Source organism: Nerophis lumbriciformis, linkage group LG01 (genome assembly GCF_033978685.3).
Source record: "Nerophis lumbriciformis linkage group LG01, RoL_Nlum_v2.1, whole genome shotgun sequence".
Taxonomy (NCBI): domain Eukaryota; kingdom Metazoa; phylum Chordata; class Actinopteri; order Syngnathiformes; family Syngnathidae; genus Nerophis; species Nerophis lumbriciformis.
In genome coordinates this window covers 36100143-36121715 of record NC_084548.2, presented here as the reverse complement: position 1 = coordinate 36121715, position 21573 = coordinate 36100143, and the positions used below count along the sequence as shown (strand labels likewise).

General features: G+C 42.3%; 1 protein-coding gene across 2 annotated transcripts in view; it reads left to right on the top strand.

Moving 5' to 3' along the window:
- The window catches only part of LOC133619450 (solute carrier family 26 member 6-like), a 41674-nt gene extending 23377 nt beyond the window's left edge, over positions 1-18297 (top strand). For both annotated transcript variants that reach the window (XM_061980489.1, XM_061980480.1), the window contains 11 exons: positions 8668-8781; positions 9500-9577; positions 9960-10055; positions 10234-10340; positions 10420-10489; positions 10573-10665; positions 15120-15218; positions 15292-15600; positions 15670-15724; positions 17361-17491; positions 17560-18297. In XM_061980489.1, coding sequence (XP_061836473.1) covers positions 8668-8781; positions 9500-9577; positions 9960-10055; positions 10234-10340; positions 10420-10489; positions 10573-10665; positions 15120-15218; positions 15292-15600; positions 15670-15724; positions 17361-17491; positions 17560-17586 — 1179 coding nt within the window. In that variant the 3' untranslated portion in view covers positions 17587-18297. The remainder of the gene's footprint in view (positions 1-8667; positions 8782-9499; positions 9578-9959; positions 10056-10233; positions 10341-10419; positions 10490-10572; positions 10666-15119; positions 15219-15291; positions 15601-15669; positions 15725-17360; positions 17492-17559) is intronic.
- The last annotated feature ends 3276 nt before the right edge of the window (positions 18298-21573 follow it).

Genomic DNA, 21573 nt, shown 5'->3' with positions numbered 1-21573 from the left:
TCTACATGTTTTAGTTACAAACAAGAAAAAGGAAAACTAGACTCCAAAAGTGAGCAGGGCATTTTCATAGGATATGATAAAAACAGCCCAGCCTTCCTTGTATATTATCCAGAAATGGAAAAGGTCCAAAAGATCAGATTGGTGAGATTCGCAACCAAAACAAGTGTAGAGAGAGAGACACAAACTTTGGAGCCATACGCAGGACATGACATTGGCAACAGAGACAATGCAGTCTGTGACAGTGACCAGAAGGATGAGGACAGAGTTCAACCTGAAAACAGAACTGAGGATTTGAATGAGCAGGAAGATGTGGAACAGTCAGCGGCAAATGCCGAAACAGAAATCAGAAAGAATCCATTCAGGATAAAACAAAAGCCAGTTTATTTACAAGATTTTGAGACTGATGATTCATTGAACAGATTACAAACATGCGTTGATTTCTGTTATCGAGCAGTTTGTGACATTCCAGAAACGTATCAGGAAGCCGTGTTATCATCCAAGTCAATGCACTGGAAAAACGCCATGGATGAGGAGATTAACTCACTAGTGGAAAATGACACATTCCAGTTGACTGACTTACCACCAGGTAAGCGAGCTTTAAAAGCGAAGTGGGTTTATGCACTCAAAACAGACACAGATGGATCTAATAAATATAAGGCGAGATTTGTTGCCAAAGGATACGACCAGAAAGTAGGAACTGATTACGAAGAGACGTTTTCACCGACAGCTGACATGTTAAGTGTAAGAATTCTCATGCAGAAGGCGGCACAGGAGGACCTAATCTTACATCAGATGGACGTGAAGACCGCGTATCACCCATAGACTGTGAAATCTATTTAGAACAACCACAAGGATACGAGAAAAACTCTAACACTGGTGAAAAACTGGTATGTAAACTGAACAAATCATTGTATGGACTCAAACAGTCGGGCAGAAACTGGAATACAGTGTTACACACCCATTTATGTGAAAATGACTGTGCAAAATGAAGCAGATCATTGTGTGTACACAAGAGAAAAATATGGTCAAAAGGTAATACTTATTATTTGGGTAGATGACCTTATTTTAGCTGCTTCAAGTGAAAAATCAATGCAGGATGTAAAAAGAATGTTAACTCAGAGATTCAAAATGAAGGATTTCCATCCATCCATCTTCTTCCGCTTATCCGAGGTCGGGTCGCGGGGGCAGCAGCTTAAGCAGGGAAGCCCAGACTTCCCTCTCCCCAGCCACTTCGTCCAGCTCCTCCCGGGGGATCCCGAGGCGTTCCCAGGCCAGCCGGGAGAGATAGTCTTCCCAGCGTGTCCTGGGTCTTCCCCGTGGCCTCCTACCTGTCGGACGTGCCCGAAACACCTTCCTAGGGAGGCGTTCGGGTGGCATCCTGACCAGATGCCCGAACCACCTCATCTGGCTCCTCTCGATGTGGAGGAGCAGCGGCTTTACTTTGAGCTCCCCCCGAATGACAGAGCTTCTCACCCTATCTCTAAGGGAGAGCCCCGCCACTCGGCGGAGGAAACTCATTTCGGCCGCTTGTACCCGTGATCTTGTCCTTTCGGTCATGACCCAAAGCTCATGACCATAGGTGAGGATGGGAACGTAGATCGACCGGTAAATCGAGAGCTTTGCCTTCCGGCTCAGCTCCTTCTTCACTACAACGGATCGATACAGTGTCCGCATTACTGAAGACGCCGCACCGATCCGCCTGTCGATCTCACGATCCACTCTTCCCCCACTCGTGAACAAGACTCCGAGGTACTTGAACTCCTCCACTTGGGGCAAGATCTCCTCCCCAACCCGGAGATGGCACTCCACCCTTTTCCGGGCGAGAACCATGGACTCGGACTTGGAGGTGCTGATTCTCATCCCAGTCGCTTCACACTCGGCTGCGAACCGATCCAGTGAGAGCTGAAGATCCTGGCCAGATGAAGCCATCAGGACCACATCATCTGCAAATAGCAGAGACCTAATCCTGCAGCCACCAAACCAGATACCCTCAACGCCCTGACTGCGCCTAGAAATTCTGTCCATAAAGGTTATGAACAGAATCGGTGACAAAGGGCAGCCTTGGCGGAGTCCAACCCTCACTGGAAACGTGTCCGACTTACTGCCGGCAATGCGGACCAAGCTCTGACACTGATTATACAGGGAGCGAACTGCCACAATAAGACAGTCCGTTACCCTATACTCTCTGAGCACTCCCCACAGGACTTCCCAGGGTACACGGTCGAATGCCTTCTCCAAGTCCACAAAGCACATGTAGACTGGTTGGGCAAACTCCCATGCACCCTCAAGGACCCTGCCGAGAGTATAGAGCTGGTCCACAGTTCCACGACCAGGACGAAAACCACACTGTTCCTCCTGAATCCGAGGTTCGACTATCCGGCGTAGCCTCCTCTCCAGTACACCTGAATAGACTTTACCGGGAAGGCTGAGGAGTGTGATCCCACGATAGTTGGAACACACCCTCCGGTTCCCCTTCTTAAAGAGAGGAACCACCACCCCGGTCTGCCAATCCAGAGGTACCTCCCCCGATGTCCACGCGATGTTGCAGAGTCTTGTCAACCAAGACAGCCCCACAACATCCAGAGCCTTAAGGAACTCCGGGCGGATCTCATCCACCCCCGGGGCCTTGCCACCGAGGAGCTTTTTAACTACCTCGGCAACCTCAGCCCCAGAAATAGGAGAGCCCACCTCAGATTCCACAGGCCCTGCTTCCTCATAGGAAGACGTGCTGGTAGGATTGAGGAGGTCTTCGAAGTATTCTCTCCACCGATCCACAACATCCGCAGTCGAGGTCAGCAGAGCACCATCCCCACCATACACGGTGTTGACACTGCACTGCTTCCCCTTCCTGAGGCGGAGGATGGTGGTCCAGAATTGCTTCGAAGCCGTCTGGAAGTCGTTTTCCATGGCTTCCCCGAACTCCTCCCATGTCCGAGTTTTTGCCTCTGCGACCGCTGAAGTCGCAGACCGCTTGGCCTGTCGGTACCTGTCCGCTGCCTCAGGAGTCCTATGAGCCAAAAGAACCCGATAGGACTCCTTCTTCAGCTTGACGGCATCCCTCACCGCCGGGGTCCACCAATGGGTTCTAGGATTACCGCCACGACAAGCACCAACTACCTTGCGGCCACAGCTCCAATCAGCCGCCTCGACAATAGAGGCGCGGAACATGGTCCATTCGGACTCAATGTCCAGCACCTCCCTCGTGACATGTTCAAAGTCGTTCCGGAGGTGGGAATTGAAACTCTCTCTGACAGGAGACTCTGCCAGACGTTCCCAGCAAACCCTCACAATGCGTTTGGGCCTGCCAGGTCTGTCCGGCATCCTCCCCCACCATCGCAGCCAACTCACCACCAGGTGGTGATCGGTAGAAAGCTCCGCCCCTCTCTTCACCCGAGTGTCCAAAACATGAGGCCGCAAATCCGATGACACAACTACAAAGTCGATCATGGAACTGCGGCCTAGGGTGTCCTGGTGCCAAGTGCACATATGGACACCCTTATGTTTGAACATGGTGTTCGTTATGGACAATCTGTGTCGGGCACAAAAGTCCAATAACAAAACACCGCTCGGGTTCAGATCCGGGCAGCCATTCTTCCCAATCATGCCTCTCCAGGTTTCACTGTCGTTGCCAACATGAGCATTGAAGTCCCCCAGTAGCACGAGGGAATCACCCGGGGGAGCACTCTCAAGTACTCCCTCGAGTGAATCCAAAAAGGGTGGGTACTCTGAACTGCGGTTTGGCACGTAAGCGCAAACCACAGTCAGGACCCGTTCCCCCACCCGAAGGCGGAGGGAAGCTACCCTCTCGTCCACCGGGTTGAACTCCAACGTACAGGCTCTGAGCCGGGGGGAAACAAGAATTGCCACCCCAGCCCGTCGCCTCTCACTGCCGGCAACGCCAGAGTGGAAGAGAGTCCAGCCCCTCTCGAGAGAACTGGTTCCAGAGCCCTTGCTGTGCGTCGAAGTGAGTCCGACTATATCTAGCCGGAACTTCTCCACTTCGCGCACTAGCTCAGGCTCCTTCCCCCCCAGCGAGGTGACGTTCCACGTCCCAAGAGCTAGCTTCTGTAGCCGAGGATCGGACCGCCAAGTGCCCTGCCTTCGGCTGCCGCCCAGCTCACATCGCACCCGACCTCTATGACCCCTGCTATGGGTGGTGAGCCCATTGGAGGGGGGACCCACGTTGCCTCTTCGGGCTGTGCCCGGCCGGGCCCCATGGGGACAGGCCCGGCCACCAGGCGCTCGCCATCGTGCCCCACCTCCGGGCCTGGCTCCAGAGGGGGGCCCCGGTGACCCGCGTCCGGGCGAGGGAAATCTGGGTCCTTGTTTTTTATTATTCATGGAGGTCTTCGAGCTGCTCTTTGTCTGATCCCTCACCATGAAGGATTTGGGAATCCTAAAACATTTCTTAGGAATAGACTTTGCACAAACAAATGGACTAGTCAAAATGTCACAAGAGAGACATGTGAAAAAGGTTTTACAAAGGTTTGATATGGAAAATTGTAAACCAAGAGAAACTCCTTGTGAACCAAAACTTGATTACGCAGAAAATGCTGAAAAGTTGAAACAACCAAGACAGTACAGAGAAGCAGTGGGAAGTTTAATTTACTTATCAACATGCACTCGACCTGACATAAGCTTTGTTGTGAGTAAACTATCTCAACACTTTAATGAACCTACTATGGAACATTGGAATACAGTGAAACATGTATTCAGATACCTAAAAGGTACATCAGAACAAGGACTTAACTTCAAGAAGAATGTAACTGAAAGACTCGGTCTGACAGTTTACTGTGATGCAAGTTGGGCATCAAATGAAACAGACAGATGTAGCACATCAGGCTATTGTGCAACTTTGTGTGAAGGCAGTTCATTCATTTCATGGAAGACAAGAAAACAACCAACAGTAGCTCTTTCTACCTGTGAAGCAGAGTACATTTCGTTAGCTTCAGCTATACAGGAGTGTCTTTACATTGAACAGCTACTAAAAGGACTTGATAACTATCAATATGTTAAAACAAGAGTGTACGAAGATAACCAAGGTACGATTGCACTCACTAAAAATCCTGTTAACAGACAAAGATGCAAACACATTGATGTGAAATACCACTTCATAAGAGACATTGTTGCTACTGGTAGGGTATTACTGGAATATTGCCCTACAGAACAAATGGTTGCTGATATCCTGACAAAACCAGCTACTAAACAGAAGTTGAAAGGTTTTTCACAGAATATGTTTGGCCAAACAGGATGGTGAGGGATGTTCTTGAAATGTTGTTTACAAATTGTTTTAACACAGTGAGCTAATAGCGAGTGGGGGTGTTAAGATTGATCTGCGCTCTTACTCTGTGTGGCTTTGTTCAAAGGTTGGCTGTTATAGCGCATGTTCCCCACTTGGGGCGCTCTGGTGTTGTTGTGTTAAAAAGAGAAGAAGAATAATAAAAAGTTATCCTCGTGTGAGAGGACGTTGAACAGACTCGATGAAAGTGTCGTTTATGTACACGCAGAAAAGAACTCCACAAAGCTCAAACACCTTAACAACCTCCATTGAGGTTTTATATACATGACGTAAGTATTTATGTAATGTAGTAACGGGCACATTTATAAGTATGTATGTAATGTAGTAACGAGCACATTTATAATAACAACGGGCACATTTATAATAACATTTCATATTTACGTATTTTGGTAATTTTAAGCAAACGCGGCACATTAATTTAAAAAACGCATCACGTTTGCTTTTTTTTTTCTTCATCACTGATTTTTGATCACCGCAGACTTCATGAGAGACAACAAACATAATACAACATCGCTTACTGTAAACTGCCTGCTGTCATTAGGATGCCGACTGTAGGAGCCTAAATGCTATTTAAGTTAATTTACATTTTATGGAAGGTGCTTGGTGTTTATTCAGCCAAAATGGGACTACTTACTTTATTTGAATAATACGACAATGTATATATTGCATGCTTAAAGTACAAACCCCATTTCCATATGAGTTGGGAAATTGTGTTAGATGTAAATATAAACGGAATACAATGATTTGCAAATCCTTTTCAACCCATATTCAATTGAATGCACTACAAAGACAAGATATTTGATGTTCAAACTCATAAACTGAATTTTTTTTTTTGCAAATAATAATTAACTTAGAATTTCATGGCTGCAACACGTGCCAAAGTAGTTGGGAAAGGGCATGTTCACCACTGTGTTACATCACCTTTTCTTTTAACAACACTCAATAAACGATTGGGAACTGAGGAAACTAATTGTTGAAGCTTTGAAAGTGGAATTATTTCCCTTTCTTGTTTTATGTAGAGCTTCAGTCGTTCAACAGTCCGGGGTCTCCGCTGTCGTATTTTACGCTTTATAATGCGCCACACATTTTTGATGGGAGGACAGGTCTTGGCGGGCTAGGAAAGTACTCACACTCTTTTTTTGCGAAGCCACGCTGTTGTAACACGTGCTGAATGTGGCTTGGCATTGTCTTGCTGAAATAAGCAGGGGCGTCCATGAAAAAGACGGCGCTTAGATGACAGCAGTTTTGTTGTTCCAAAACCTGTATGTATCTTTCAGCATTAATGGTGCCTTCACAGATGTGTAAGTTACCCATGCCTTGGGCTCTAATGCACCCCCATACCATCACAGATGCTGGCTTTTGAACTTTGCGTCGATTTTAGTCTGGATGGCTCGCTTCCCCTTTGGTCCGGATGACACGATGTCGATTATTTCCAAAAACAATTCGAAATGTGGACTCGTCAGACCACAGAACACTTTTCCACTTTGCATGAGTCCATCTTAGATGATATCGGGCCCAGAGAAGCCGGCGGCGTTTCTGGATGTTGTTGATAAATGGCTTTCGCTTTGCATAGTAGAGCTTTAACTTGCACTTACAGATGTAGTGACGAACTGTATTTAGTGACAGTGGTTTTCTGAAGTGTTCCTGAGCCAATGTAGAGATATCCTTTAGAGATTGATGTCGGTTTTTGATACAGTGCTGTCTGAGGGATCGAAGGTCACGGTCATTCAATGTTGGTTTCCGGCCATGCCGCTTACGTGGAGTGATTTCTCCAGATTCTCTGAACCTTTTGATGATAATTATGGACCGTAGATGTTGAAATCCCAAAATTTCTTGCAATTACACTTTAAAAAACGTTGTTCTTAAACTGTTTGACTATTTTCTCACGCAGTTGTGGAGAAAGGGGTGTACCTCGCCCCATCCTTTCTTGTGAAAGACTGAGCATTTTTTGGGAAGCTGTTTTTATACCCAATCATGGCACCCACCTGTTCCCAATTAGCCTGCACACCTGTGGGATGTTCCAAATAAGTGTTTGATGAGCATTCCTCAACTTTATCTGTAATTATTGCCACCTTTCCCAACTTCTTTGTCACGTGTTGCTGGCATTAAATTCTAAAGTTAATGATTATTTGCAAAACATTTTTTTTTATCAGTTTGAACATCAAATATGTTGTCTTTGTAGCATATTCAACTGAATATGGGTTGAAAATTATTTGCAAATCATTGTATTCCGTTTATATTTACATCTAACACAATTTCCCAACTCATATGGAAACAGGGTTTGTAATTATAAGGCTCACTTTATTTGTAATTATTACATTTGTGTGAATAATTTGATAACGCACTATTTTATACTGCTTTAATACAGTGAATATGTAACTGTTTAATTGCATATATGGCGGAAGGATCTGTGTGGTAATAATGTTTGGACACAATGTATTATGGGTTATGGCAGTCAGGTATGGTGGAATCCAACCACACAGTTTTTTGACCTTACTCTTACTTTTCTTACTCTTTCTCACTGTAACACACTCGCTTTATTTTGCCTTTCATTTTCTCCCACATCGTTATTGTTTGACGTTTTGAATGATTAAGTTCACAAGTAAACGATACAAAACGAAGAGGAGCGTCTGGTGTTTTTTTTGTTGTTGCCGCAGCGAGCGGGTACAGGAGAAAGCGGAGGAACGTCAAGCTAACTACACCGACTGTTTGGATGTTCATATATTCCCATTAGCGGAAGAATGAGTCATAATCTTCGCAAAGAAACGGGGTGGGGACCAAGCGTCTTTTTGTGTCATTCTCGCCAGTTCCGGGTCCTAAATGGCTGTCAAAGTGCCCCAACTTGTCGGATTACATCCTCAGCCATCTACTTTCCAGGTGAGAGGAATGATTTATGATTTACAATAAACTTCCAAGGAGGGGGGAAGCAAGGAAACGGCAGACCACTCGATGATGTAAACATAGGGACACACGGTAGTGATCATGGCACAGCTATAAATAGTTTGTCTGCCTTAAGGCTTATAATAACAATATCACAAATACTTAGTTAATATTCAAGTCACTATATGCAAATGGAGTATTGTTAGTGCTTTTTGGGTGGTTATTTAATGAGTTTTATCGGCGAAATAGAGGATCTCCCATGGTCTGCTGTAAGCAGACTTTTATTTACGTTTATTTAATACTTAGAATGCATTAAAAAAAAAATCTATCCATCGTCATGTCTTCCATAATGATTGTGAACGATAGGCAAAATTCCCAAAAAAGTGCAGTTTACCTTTACAGATAATGCGATTAAACACAATGAAATATTTGAAACACTTGAGTTGAATGTTTAATAGTGTGTCTTTGCTTTGTTTTGGCTCTTCTAGGAGTTAGTTGCTCTTGGCATCAGCAACACTGTTGGCAGCTGTTTTCAGTGTTATTCCGTGACTGGTTCTTTGTCGCGAAGCCTAATTCAGGAGAGTACTGGGGGAAAGACTCAGGTACTGTAAACTAACATCTGTCATTGGACGCTAAATACCTGGAGGAGTTCAAGTACCTCAGTCTTGTTCACGAGTGAAAAAGTGGATCGTGAGGTCGACAGGCGGATCGGTGCGGCGTCTTCAGTAATGCGGACGCTGTATCGATCCGTTGTGATGAAGAAGGAGCTGAGCCGGAAGGCAAAGCTCAATTTACCGGTCGATCTACGTTCCCATCCTCACCTATGGTCATAAGCTTTGGGTTATGACCGAAAGGACAAGATCACGGCTACAAGCGGCCGGAATGAGTTTCCTCCGCCGGGTGGCGGGGCTCTCCCTTAGAAATAGGGTGAGAAGCTCTGTCATCCGGGAGGAGCTCAAACTATAGTCGCTGCTCCTCCACATCGAGAGGAGCCAGATGAGGTGGTTCAAACATCTGGTCAGGATGTCACCCGAATGCCTCCCTAGGGAGGTGTTTAGGGCACGTCCGACCGGTAGGAGGCCACGGGGAAGACCCAGGACACGTTGGGAAGACTATGTCTCCCGGCTGGCCTGGGAATGCCTCGGGATCCCCCGGGAGGAGCTGGACGAGGTGGCTGGGGAGAGGGAAGTCTGGGCTTTCCTACTTAGGCTGCTGCCCCCGCGACCCGACCTCGGATAAGCGGAAGAAGATGGATGGATGGATGGATGGATGCATCTTAAGTCAGCTTGGTGATAATTACTATATACTTTGTGTCGTTAGGTTGCAGGACTGATTTCTTCAATCATCGTCCTCATTACCGTTTTAAAGATAGGATCTCTTTTTCAAGATCTCCCCAAGGTATTACTTCTTTTTCTTCTTCTTCTTGTTTAATGGCGGGGCACTCAACGTTAACGGTGCAAAACCGCCACCTACTGTATTGGAGTGTGAACCACAGTTGTCTCCCTGCCCTCTCCCTCGCTTACATACAGTACATACCTTCCTATTCTAAATTCTACTCATAAATCTGTCTTCACTCAAGTTTTCTGATTGTTGCTTAGTATCCCTTTGAGCGTAACCTTCTTCTGTCCATGTCTTCAAACGTCCTCTCCTAGTTTTCTCCTTTCTCTGCTGTAGTTCCCACAATGTTCCATTGACACTCCCTCTTTGCAGCTGTCTCATAATCCTGTTGGGTGTTTAATTCAAATGTTACGTCATCAGACTATTTGTGTGTGTCCTGCAGGCTATCTTATCCACAATCGTGTTTGTGAACTTAAAGGGAATGTTCAAGCAGTTCATGGACGTGCCTATGCTGTGGAGGACCAACAGGTTTGATTTGGTACGATTGAACACATTTTATGAGGCACAGAAGACATCAGGGGAATCGTATGTTTGAAGGCAAATTGAATAGATGTTCATGTTCATTCGGTGACCTTGCTAAAAGTACAGTAGTAGAGTACCAAATACATCTTCAACCATTTAACACTTTTACCTGATAGTACTTTACTACCCTCTAGCTTGTGTGGCTGGTAACTTTCACAAACACTATTCTACTCAACTTGGACCTTGGTTTGGCTGTCTCCGTTGGCTTTTCTATACTGACCGTCATCTTCAGAACACAGCTGTAAGTGCATGTCATTATTCAAATCATATGAGTTTGATTAGGGAGGTGGTTTGATATTTGTTGATGTTTTATCTCTCAGGTCACACTATTCAATCTTAGGCCAAGTGCCAGCCACTGACTTGTACCTGGACATAGACACATACAAAGAGGTACAGTGAAACTTTTGGAATTTTGTCAAGACAACACAATCAGTTGACCAGATTGAATGGTTTTCTTATATCTGTTTCTTCAGGCTAAAGAGATTCCAGGCATTAAAATCTTCCGTTCTTCGACTACCATCTACTACAGCAATGCTGAGATGTACCTGGAGGCCTTACAAGAGAAGGTCTATATGTTTGTCCTTATATTCTTACAGGAACTCATGAAATAAGGTGTGGGGTTGCCCAGAGCTCAATTTTAGGTGCCCTAATCTTTCACATGCTCTTGGGTACGTTATTAGGAGACATGACATCAGTTTCCACAGTTAAGCTGATGATACATAGTTGTACATTGATTTGTCTCCTGATGACACAGGACCAGTAAATACCCTTTTTAACTGTATTTTAGACATCAAGTCCTGGATGGCAGTTAATCTCCTACACTTTAATAAGACAAAACAGACGTTTTAGACTGGACTCTCACAATATTATGTCAGACCCACTCGACATCCATTGCTTTTGGTCTCCCCTAGAGGGGGGGGGGGGTTACCCACATATGCGGTCCTCTCCAAGGTTTCTCATAGTCATTCACATCGACGTCCCACTGGGGTGAGTTTTTCCTTGCCCTTATGTGGGCTTTGTACCGAGGATGTCGTTGTGGCTTGTGCAGCCCTTTGAGACACTTGTGATTTAGGGCTATATAAATAAACATTGATTGATTGATTTTGTGACTTGAATATTAACCAAGTATTATTGATTTTGTTATTATAAGCACTAACACAGACAAACTTTTTTTTAGCTGTACAATAACTTTTAGCTGTGTACAATTTCGACATGATTGACTGGCAAGGTATTTCCTCGCTTCCTTGCTCCCTGGAAGTTTATGTAGATCATAAATTATACATCTCACCTGGATAGAAGAAGTCTGGGGTTATATTCCGACACATTGGTACACTTTGACAGCAATTTAGGACACAGATATGGCGAGCGAGACGCTTGGTCCCCCCCTGCCGACCCCCACCCACCCCGTTTCTTTGTGAGGATTATGGTCATTCTTCATCTAAATAGAAATTTATGAACATCCTAGCAGTTGGCATCTAAATGACAGTAGACCTTGCACAGTAAGTGATATTTTATTATGTTTGTTGGCCCTCATAAAGTCTGCAGGGAGCAGTAATAATAATAATGAATTAGATGTATATAGCGCTTTTATAGACACTCAAAGCGCTTCACAGAAAAGTGAGAACCCATCATTCATTCACACCTGGTGGTGGTAAGCTACTTTCATAGCCACAGCTGCCCAAGGGTAGACCGATGGAAGCTTGGCTGCCAGTTTGCGCCTACAGCCCCTCCGAACACCACCTGTCATTCATTCACCAGTGTGAGCGACACTGGGGGCAAGGGTGAAGTGTCCTGCCCAAGGACACAACGGCAGCGATTTGGATGTCAAGAGGCGGGGAGCGAACCTGCAATTCTCAGGTTTCTGGTGTAGCCGCTCTACCCACTACGCCATGCCACCCCCAGTAATCAGTGATGAAGAAAAAAAAGCAAACGTGATACGTTTTTGAAATTAATGCTCCATTTTTGCTTAAAATCATCAAAATACGTAAATATTAAATGTTGTTATAAATGTGCCCATTACTACATTACATATATACTTACATCATGTATATAAAACCTTAATGGAGGTGTTTCAATGTTTTTAAGGGCTCTATAGGCAGAATAGAGCGGCATATAAGCTCCATTGTAAGCAGACTTTTGATCACATTTATTTAACATTTAGAATGGTCAACAAACTAAAGCCCTCGTCCTGTCCCACAGACCCAGTCCCCCCTCGCTTTTTTAAAGAAATCTGGGGTACTATTGACTTGTCTGTTCGGGACATCATCAACAGCAACTTGATTTCTGGCTGTGTCCCCTCTTTTTGTAAAAGAGCTGTTGTTGAATCTTTGATTGAAAAACAGGTCTTGATCCTACAAGTTTGTCAAATTATAGGCCCATTTTGAAATTACCTTTTGTGTCAAAAATTTAGGAAAAATGTGTTTTGGCGCAACTGCAGCCTTTTTTAGATGAAAATAGCACTTTAGATCCATTTCAGTCTGGATACAAAGCTTTGCACAGTACTGAATATGCACATTTAAAGGTTTTTAATGACTTGCTTTTAATGTCTGATTCTGGCAGCTCTGCCATTTTAGTGCTTTTAGATCTTACAGCTGCCTTTGACACAGTAGACCACACAATTCTTTTAGACCGCCTGAGAGACTGTGTGGGTGTCAGGGGGACTGCATTAGAGTGGTTCAGATCCTACCTGTCAGAGAGGTCCTTCTCTGTCAGGCTGGGGGACGCCACTTCTTCTTCTGCTCCGCTTTACTGTGGTGTCCCCCAGGGATCTATTTTAGGCCCCATCCTGTTTTCCCCATACATTCTCCCTCTGGGAGAGATTTTTAAGAGGCATGGAGTGTTCTATCACATTTATGCAGATTACTGCCAAATTTATATGCCAATTTCAAAAGGCTACAGCCCCCTGACACCCCTTCTCAACTATCTATGCGACGTCAAGGCTTGGTTAGCCCAGAATTTTTAAATAATGAATGAGGGAAAAACGGAAATTTCAGTTTTTGGTCCGGCCCTCACTGACTTGGGACCATTGCAAAATGATGTGCGTCCCAAAGTCACCAGCCTTGCCGTCACTATAGACAGCGATTTTAAACTTGACAAACAAGTCAATGGCGTTTTAAAATCGTGTTTTTATCATCTTCGTCTTTTAGTAAAGGTAAAACCATTTTTATCTTTTAACCTTTTTGAACAAGTCGTGCATGCTTTTATTTCAAGTCGCCTGGACTACTGCAAAGCTCTCTCCCGGTTGCAGTTAGTCCAGAATGCGGCAGCACGACTTTTAACAGGGGCCAGGAAACGCGAGCATACAACCCCAATTCTTCAGAGTTTGCACTGGCTCCCTGTTCATTTTAGAATTGATTTTAAATCCTTGCTGTTTGTTTTTAAAGCTTTACATGGACTGGCACCTCAGTATATCTCGGACCTCATCCAAATTTACACTCCTACGCGCGCTCTGAGGTCAGAGAGCCAGCTCCAGCTCGTGGTGCCCAAGACCAGACTTAAATCCAGGGAGACAGGGCCTTCTCTGTGGTTGGCCCTAAGCTCTGGAACACTGCCCATCCATGTTCAAACTGCTCCCACAGTGGAGTGTTTTGAGTCTCGTCTTAAGACCCACTTTTATTCTTTGGCTTTTAACACTATGTGAGTTGTGTGGTCCTCTGTCCTCTGTTGTCCTGTGGTTTTTATAAATATTTTTTTTATTTCTATTTACTGTTTTAATTGTTTTTTCCCTTTAAAATCGTTTTTAATAATATTTATTTTTATATTGTTTTCATATTGGTTCTATATTTATTTATTTTTTGTTTTTATTCAGTCATTGGTGGAGCTAAGGATAATATTTGATTGTTTTTAATATTGTTTTTAATATTATTTTTAATATTGTTGTGCAGCACTTTGGAAACATTTTTGTTGTTTAAATGTGCTGTATAAATAAAGTGGATTAGATTGGATTGAGAATGCAAAAGAACCCAATACATCAATCGTCATGTCTCTCATAATGATTGTGAACGATATGCAAAGTTCCAAAAAAAGTTCCCCTTTAAGCACATAGCACATGGCCTGTTTCTCTCTCAGGCCAACACAAAGGCGCTAATGTATGCTTTTATTTCCTGTCGTTTAGACTATTGTAATGTATTGTAATGCTCTATGATCTTCCCAGAAATAATATCAGAAGTCTACAATTATTACAAAACTCAGCTGCACGTGTGCTGAGAAGGACCAGAGGGCGGGAGCATATTACACCAGTTTTAAAATCACTGCATTGGCTACCCATCCGCTTCAGGGTGGATTTTAAAGTTCTAGCATTATTTTTTTAAATGTCTCTGTATCTCTTTGACCTGCTTTTACCGTATCAACCCTCGTGAATCCTGAGGTCTTCTGGCACCGGCCTTTATCTATTTACCAAATACCAGAACAAAGACTCACTGTGAGGCAGCATTTAGCCATTATAGCCCCACCAGTGGAACAGCTTGCCCGAGAGCCTCAGGACTGCAGAGACCGTTGATATTTAAAAAAAAAAAAGGTTTAAAGACACACCTTTTTAATCAGACTTTGTGCTGATCATGTTAATTTTTCTTATTATTTTCCATTTTATTTATTACTATTATTCTCTCAATGTTATGTTTTCATTAACTTATTACTGTATTATCTCTGTTTTATTTTTACATATATTTTATGAAATGTCTAATACTATTTTTTTTAGATGGCATTAATTTTAGTTATTCTCCAGTGTGGACACACCTCAAAGGTCATGTTTTTTCGCAATCCTCAGTGCCATGTCATTTTTTGTTATTGTCAATAGTGTAGTGCTGTTTGTGTTTGTGTATGTTTTTTTCTATCTTTCTAAAGCATTTTGTGTTTGCCACTTGCCTGTGTATGAAAAGCGTTATATAAATAAAGTTTAATTGGATACAATTTTGATTTGATATGAATAGCATAATGTATCCCTAGCTGCTGTCTACTTCACTCGAGCATCCTTTCATCACCTCACTCATTACTTTGTGATGCATATTTTTGTTTTGCACAGAGTGGGATTCAAATTGGGAAGCTTCTGGCAGCTAAGAAGAAACATGCAACGCTGAAGCAACAAGATAAAAATAAAGCTGAACAAGAGAAGAAAAATGAAGTATGACTAATCGCTTCTTTCAAGAAAAATGTTTTGTTATAGTGTTACCAGTAAATCTGTAATGTTTCTGCAGATGGCCGGTGACCTGCCCGTTGACACGTACTCTTTGAAAGAGAAAAAAAGGGAACAGTTCTGTGCCCAACTGGAAGGGCATAAACAAGCGGAATCTCCAGTGAATGGGATGTGTAACGGCCAAGTAAACTGGGCTTACCAAACCGACGTGTCCGATTCAGTTTACGACACGGTTTATGACGACAACGTCACACAGGTTTCAAAAGACAGCGATAAAAAGAGCAGACTCGCCTATGGATGCCACAGCATCATCTTGGATATCTCGACAACCAGCTTTGTGGACACTGTTGCTGTGAAGACCTTGAAAAATGTACATGAATGTCACAATAGCTAATTTGTTTTTTGGTCTTAAATCTTAATTTTTGTTTCATATTTCCAGTTATTCGGGGACCTACAAGAAATTGATGTGGACGCGTATCTAGCCGGCTGTCAACGTAAGTGGTACTCCAAAAATCTGTCAAAGCACCTAGTCCCTATTAGGGTTGTACGATATACTGGTATTAGTATAGTACCGCGATACTAATGAATCATATTTGATACTATACCGCCTCTGAAAGGTACCGGTCCGCCACCCGCCCCCCACCGCGCCCTCGTCACGTCATGTGATTGCTGGTTTACGAGCGGACAAGCATGTTCCGCAGTGCACACACACAGAGTTCTTACAAGCAGACACAGTGTGTAGACGGAAAAGGGAGAACAGACGCATTTTGGCTTAAAAACTAACGATAAAGGTGAAGTTATAACACTGAAATGCATACCGGAAGAGGTGCTTTAAGAGGTGCTTTAAGTCCAGCCCCAGTCGCCAGTGTTGTAGCTACTTTTAAATCACTAATCCTGGTCTCCATGGCGACAAATAAAGTAAGTTTCTTACAAGTATCATCCCTGCAGGACGAGGAATAGCTAAACATGCTTCACTACACACCGTAGCTCACCGGCGTCAAAATGTAAACAAACGCCATTGGTGGATCTACACCTAACATCCACTGTAATGACACCAAGTACAGTAGCGTATCTAGTCGATACTACTATGATTACGTCAATATTTTTTGGCATCACAATATCTTCTTTCGTTTTAAAAAAATGTATATTATGTTTATAAACTCAGGAAATATGTCCCTGGACACATGAGGACTTTGAATATGACCAACGTATGATCCTGTATCTACTTGGTATCGGATTTATACCCAAATTCGTGGTATCTTTCAAAACTAATGTAAAGTATCAAACAACAGAAGAATAAGTGTTTATTATAAGTGTAGATAGAACATGTTAAAAGAGAAAGTAAGCAGATATTAACAGTAAATGAACAAGTAGATTAATAAATCATTTTCTACCACTTGTCCTTAATAATGTTGACAAAATAATAGAATGATAAATGATACAATGTTACTGCATACGTCAGCAGCTAAATTAGGAGCCTTTGTTTGCTTAATGGGTAGCACGGTGGAAGAAGGGTTAGTGCATCTGCCTCACAATACGAAGATCCTGAGTAGTTGTGAGTTCAATCACGGCCTCGGGATCTTTCTGTGTGGAGTTTGCATGTCCTCCCCGTGACTGCGTGGGTTCCCTCCGGGTACTCTGGCTTTCTCCCACCTCCAAAGACATGCACCTGGGGATAGGTTGATTGGCAACACTAAATTGACCCTAGTGTGTGAATGTGAGTGTGAATGTTGTCTGTCTGTGTTGGCCCTGTGATGAGGTGGCGACTTGTCCAGGGCCCGATTGTAGCGGAGATAGACTCCAGCGCCCCCCGCGACCCCGAAGGGAATAAGCGGTAGAAAATGGATGGATGGATGTTTGCTTACTTACTACTAAAAGACAAGTTGTTTTGTATGTTCACTATTTTATTTAAGGACAAACTTGCAATAAGAAACATATGTTTAATGTATCCTAAGATTTATTTGTTAAAATAAGGCCAATAATGCCATTTTTTGTGGTCCCCTTTATTTAGAAAAGTACCGAAAAGTATCAAAATCATTTTGGTACCAAAATATTGGTATCGGGACAACACTAGTCCCTATTTGTGATGACTGTTCTTATATCATTGTCATGTGTCTGCTCAAATGTTAGCCTGTGTGGTGGAGCAGCTGGAAAGGGCAGAGTTCTTCTCAGAGTCCATTCCAAAGAGCAATCTGTTCGTCACTATTCACGATGCGGTGCTCCACATTCTCAAGAAACTGGAACAGAGCGACGTCATCCTTGTGAGTTCACATTTCTATCATTTCCATCCGAAACGTTCAGTCCCACTTTCAAGTCTTAATGTTTCCAGGATGTTTTCTGCAATACCCAAATGTGACCAGCAGAGGGAGGCATGCTTCAACTTCATTTTCCAGCTTGTTCTCTCCCGCTGGTCACCATTGTTGCACAACGTCTCCTCCTCCCTTACCAGGGGAGAGTCCACCACCATAACACAGTGGATTGGTTGCCAAGGAATTACAGGGAGCCGTTGCCCTGACAACAGGCTTTTTGTTACATTGACTAATGAGATGGCCAGCTATACGTCACTGCATCTACTCCAGGACTCTGAGAGGGGGTTGAGTGGGAGAATGTACTCCCACTCAAGGAGTACAAAAACACCTATTTATTAGTACTCAATGTACTAATGAATAGGTATTTTTAGACCATAGGATAGCGGTCAGATAAAACTATAATGTCAATGTTTCTATCCACAACGTGTGTAGTCTGGGGAGTCCTCTGCTGTCTTAGATACAGAGCTAATCAAAAAATTTTAAATATTTGTTATATAAATAGCTTGCTCATAACATATGCAAGAGGTTCTTTCATGTTGGCTTCAAAGACTAAATAAGGGGTAACGTTTAGTTCCCGCCATGTTTAATTCCTGTTATGTTTAAAGAGGGCAGGAACTATTGAACTCAGCACGGTTGTATTTATAGTCAGTATTCACGTGCATCATGAGCTCTATTTCAAGGACAACATATGTTAGCATTTTTCACGTGTTTTGGTATGCAGAATAAAGGCCACTCATTATTAATGCTTTTACAACAAATCAATTGTCAGCGTTTTTTTGTTTTGTCTTTTTTTACAAACTAAAGCTATAATCCATGTGGCATTCTAAAAGTGTTGTTGACCTTAATATCTCTGCGGCCTGTTATTTCAACCATAATTGCCAACCCTCCCGAATTTTCCGGGAGACTCCCGAAATTCAGCGCCTCTCCCAAAAACCTCCCGGGACAAATATTCTCCCGAAAATCTCCCGATTTTCAGCCGGAGCTGGAGGCCACGCCCCCTCCAGCTCCATGCGGACATGAGTGAGGACAGCCTTTTTTCAGACGGGAAGACAACAGGGTGACAAGAACTAAATCATCCATACTAGAGATAAATTGTATTATTATGTTTATCTTACCTAAAAATAAATATACTTACTAATTTAAAAAAACAAAAACGAAATACATTTTTACTATATTTTGCTAAAAACATCAAAATTAATTGTATTTTTATTTGTATTTTTTCTGACTCCTTACTACATCCAGCCATAGAATTATACATTAAAATAAACATATTTGAAATAATTAATTTTAAATGATCAAAATTCATTTAAAATGACCTTATTTAATTATTAAAATATTGCTTGTTTATCAACAACTTTAGCATTTTATTCATTACATTTTGAAGCTCTCAGCAGCCAAGTTATGTTATATTCCTCAAGATTTGTTTATGCAAGTTTGAAGTATCAATTATCTAAACACAGTTTGGTTTGCATATTTTCAGGATGTAGATATATATATATATATATATATATATATATATATATATATATATATATATATATATATATATATATATATATACACACACACACACACACACATATATATATATACATATATGAAATACTTGGTGAATTCTAGCTGTCAATATACTCCTCCCCTCTTAACCACGCCCCCCACCTCCCGAAATCGGAGGTCTCAAGGTTGGCAAGTATGTATTACAACAAATTAATATACAGTTGTTCAGTTGTGGTCAGACGTTAAAATACTCATCATGAGCATGAATGCATAATTAATTGTGGGATGTTAAAGTTAAAGTACCAATGATTGTCACACACACACACACGAGGTGTGCCGAAATTATTCTCTGCATTTGACCCATCAACCTTGATTACCCCACTGGGAGGTGAGGGGAGCAGTGAGCAGCAGCAGTGGCCCCGCCCGGGAATCATTTTTGGCCATTTAACGCCCAATTCCAACCGCTTGATGCTGAGTGCCAAGCAGGGTTAACTCATTTGACACACTCTTTTTGCAGAGCACTAATATTATTAACGCATTTCCCGGACTATAATACGCACCGGTATATAAATCACACACAAAACATTTTGGAATATTTTTTTTTCATATATTAGCCGCGCCGGACTATAAACCGCAAATATATTCCCGAAGACATACACATATTACTCAGTTTTGTTGCAAAATCTACTTACTTCCAATATAAAGGAATAATATACAAACAAAAAGAGGGCTTTGCAATTGGAGACCCTCTATAAGCAATAATGAGCAGTTTCTTCATGGAAGACCTGGAAACCACCGCCATCAATACAGCACCCATACACTGCAGACCCACCTTCTGGAGAAGATACCTGGATGACATTTTGGAGAAAATAAAAGTGGGACACACACATGATCTTACAGACCACCTCAACAGTATTGACAAGACTGGAAACATCAAATTCACACATGAAGAGGAAATCAACGGGACCAAAACTTTTTTTGGACATGAAAATCCACCGCAAAGATGACAGCAGTCAAAACATTACTGTTCATCGAAAACCGACACACACCGACCAATATCTACTCTGGACCTCCGAACATCCAACAGCACACAAACTATCAGTTGTGAGAACACTCTATGAACGGGCCAACATCATAACAGAAGAACAAGATAGAAAAAATGAAGAGAAACACATCCAAATGCACTCAGAAACTGCCAAAATCCAACCTGGGCCAACAAAAAAGGAGAACAAGTAATAAACAAGGAAAAGAAAACAAAGAAGAAACCCAAAGAAAAACCTGACATAAAGAACAAAGAGGTCATAACCTTACCATGCATTAGAGGAATAACTGAACCAATACAGCAGGTCATGAAAAAACACATAATAAACAACAGTTAAACCTTACACAAAAACATGACAGTTACTTGTACATCCAAAAGACAAAATAGAACAAGACAAGAAATGCAATGTAATTTATAAAATCCCGTGTAAATCATGCAAAAAATCATACATTGGAGAAACAGGGAGGACATTCAACACAGGGAAGAAAGAACATCAGAAAGAATTAGAAAAAGAGACAACTGGAAGGATTACAAGAAGCCTAACACAAAAATCCGAACAGGAAATCTTAAAATCAGCCATATCAGATCATTGCAAATAAATAAATAAATAACCACATCATGGACTGGGGCAACAGCAAAATCATCGGGACAGAAAGTAAAAAATTCAAACGATGGCTTTAGAACCCGATCAAAATAAGGAAGTGGCCCAAGGAAACCATCAATCGGGATCAGGGAGCATTCATGCTCTCACATACCTGGGACTGGTTGGCCACGCCTATAAGCACAGCTGATAGGCAACACGTCACAGTTGTCAGATGACCCCTCTGAAGAAGACTGCAGATGACAGTCAAAACATGTCAGGTAAAGTTTCCATCTAATATACTGAAAATATGGTCTGATTACAAGAACATTTGAAAGAGCCAATATATACCGGTACGTTGTGGAATTAAATATTTACTTAGAATGATTTTCTAAATGTTTATTTACATAACTTAAAGGGACCTGCACTTTCTCTAAAAAATTTGCCTATCGTTATCAATCATTATGAAAGATAAGAACACACGTTTTTTTTTTAGGGTTTTAAAAATGATAAAGAAAATGCGGCTAATGGGAGCCATCGTTGTAGCCTTCAAAGCCCTCTAAAACAACTTCAAAACCCTACATCAACGTTTTATATACACACTACGAGTATACAGTCGTGCTCATAAGTTTACATACCCTGGGAGAATTTATGATTTCTTGGCCATTCTTCAGAGAATATGAATGATAACACAAAAACCTTTCTTCCACTCATGCTTAATGGTTGTGTGAAGCTATTTATTGGCAAACAACTTTGTTTACTCTTTTTAAATCAAAATGACAAAAGAAAGTACCCAAATGACCCTGATCAAAAGTTTACATACCCCAGTGACTTTGATCTGATAACACGCACAGAAGTTGACACAAACAGGTTTGAATGGCTAATCAAGGTTCCAATACTGAACAAAATGTCAGC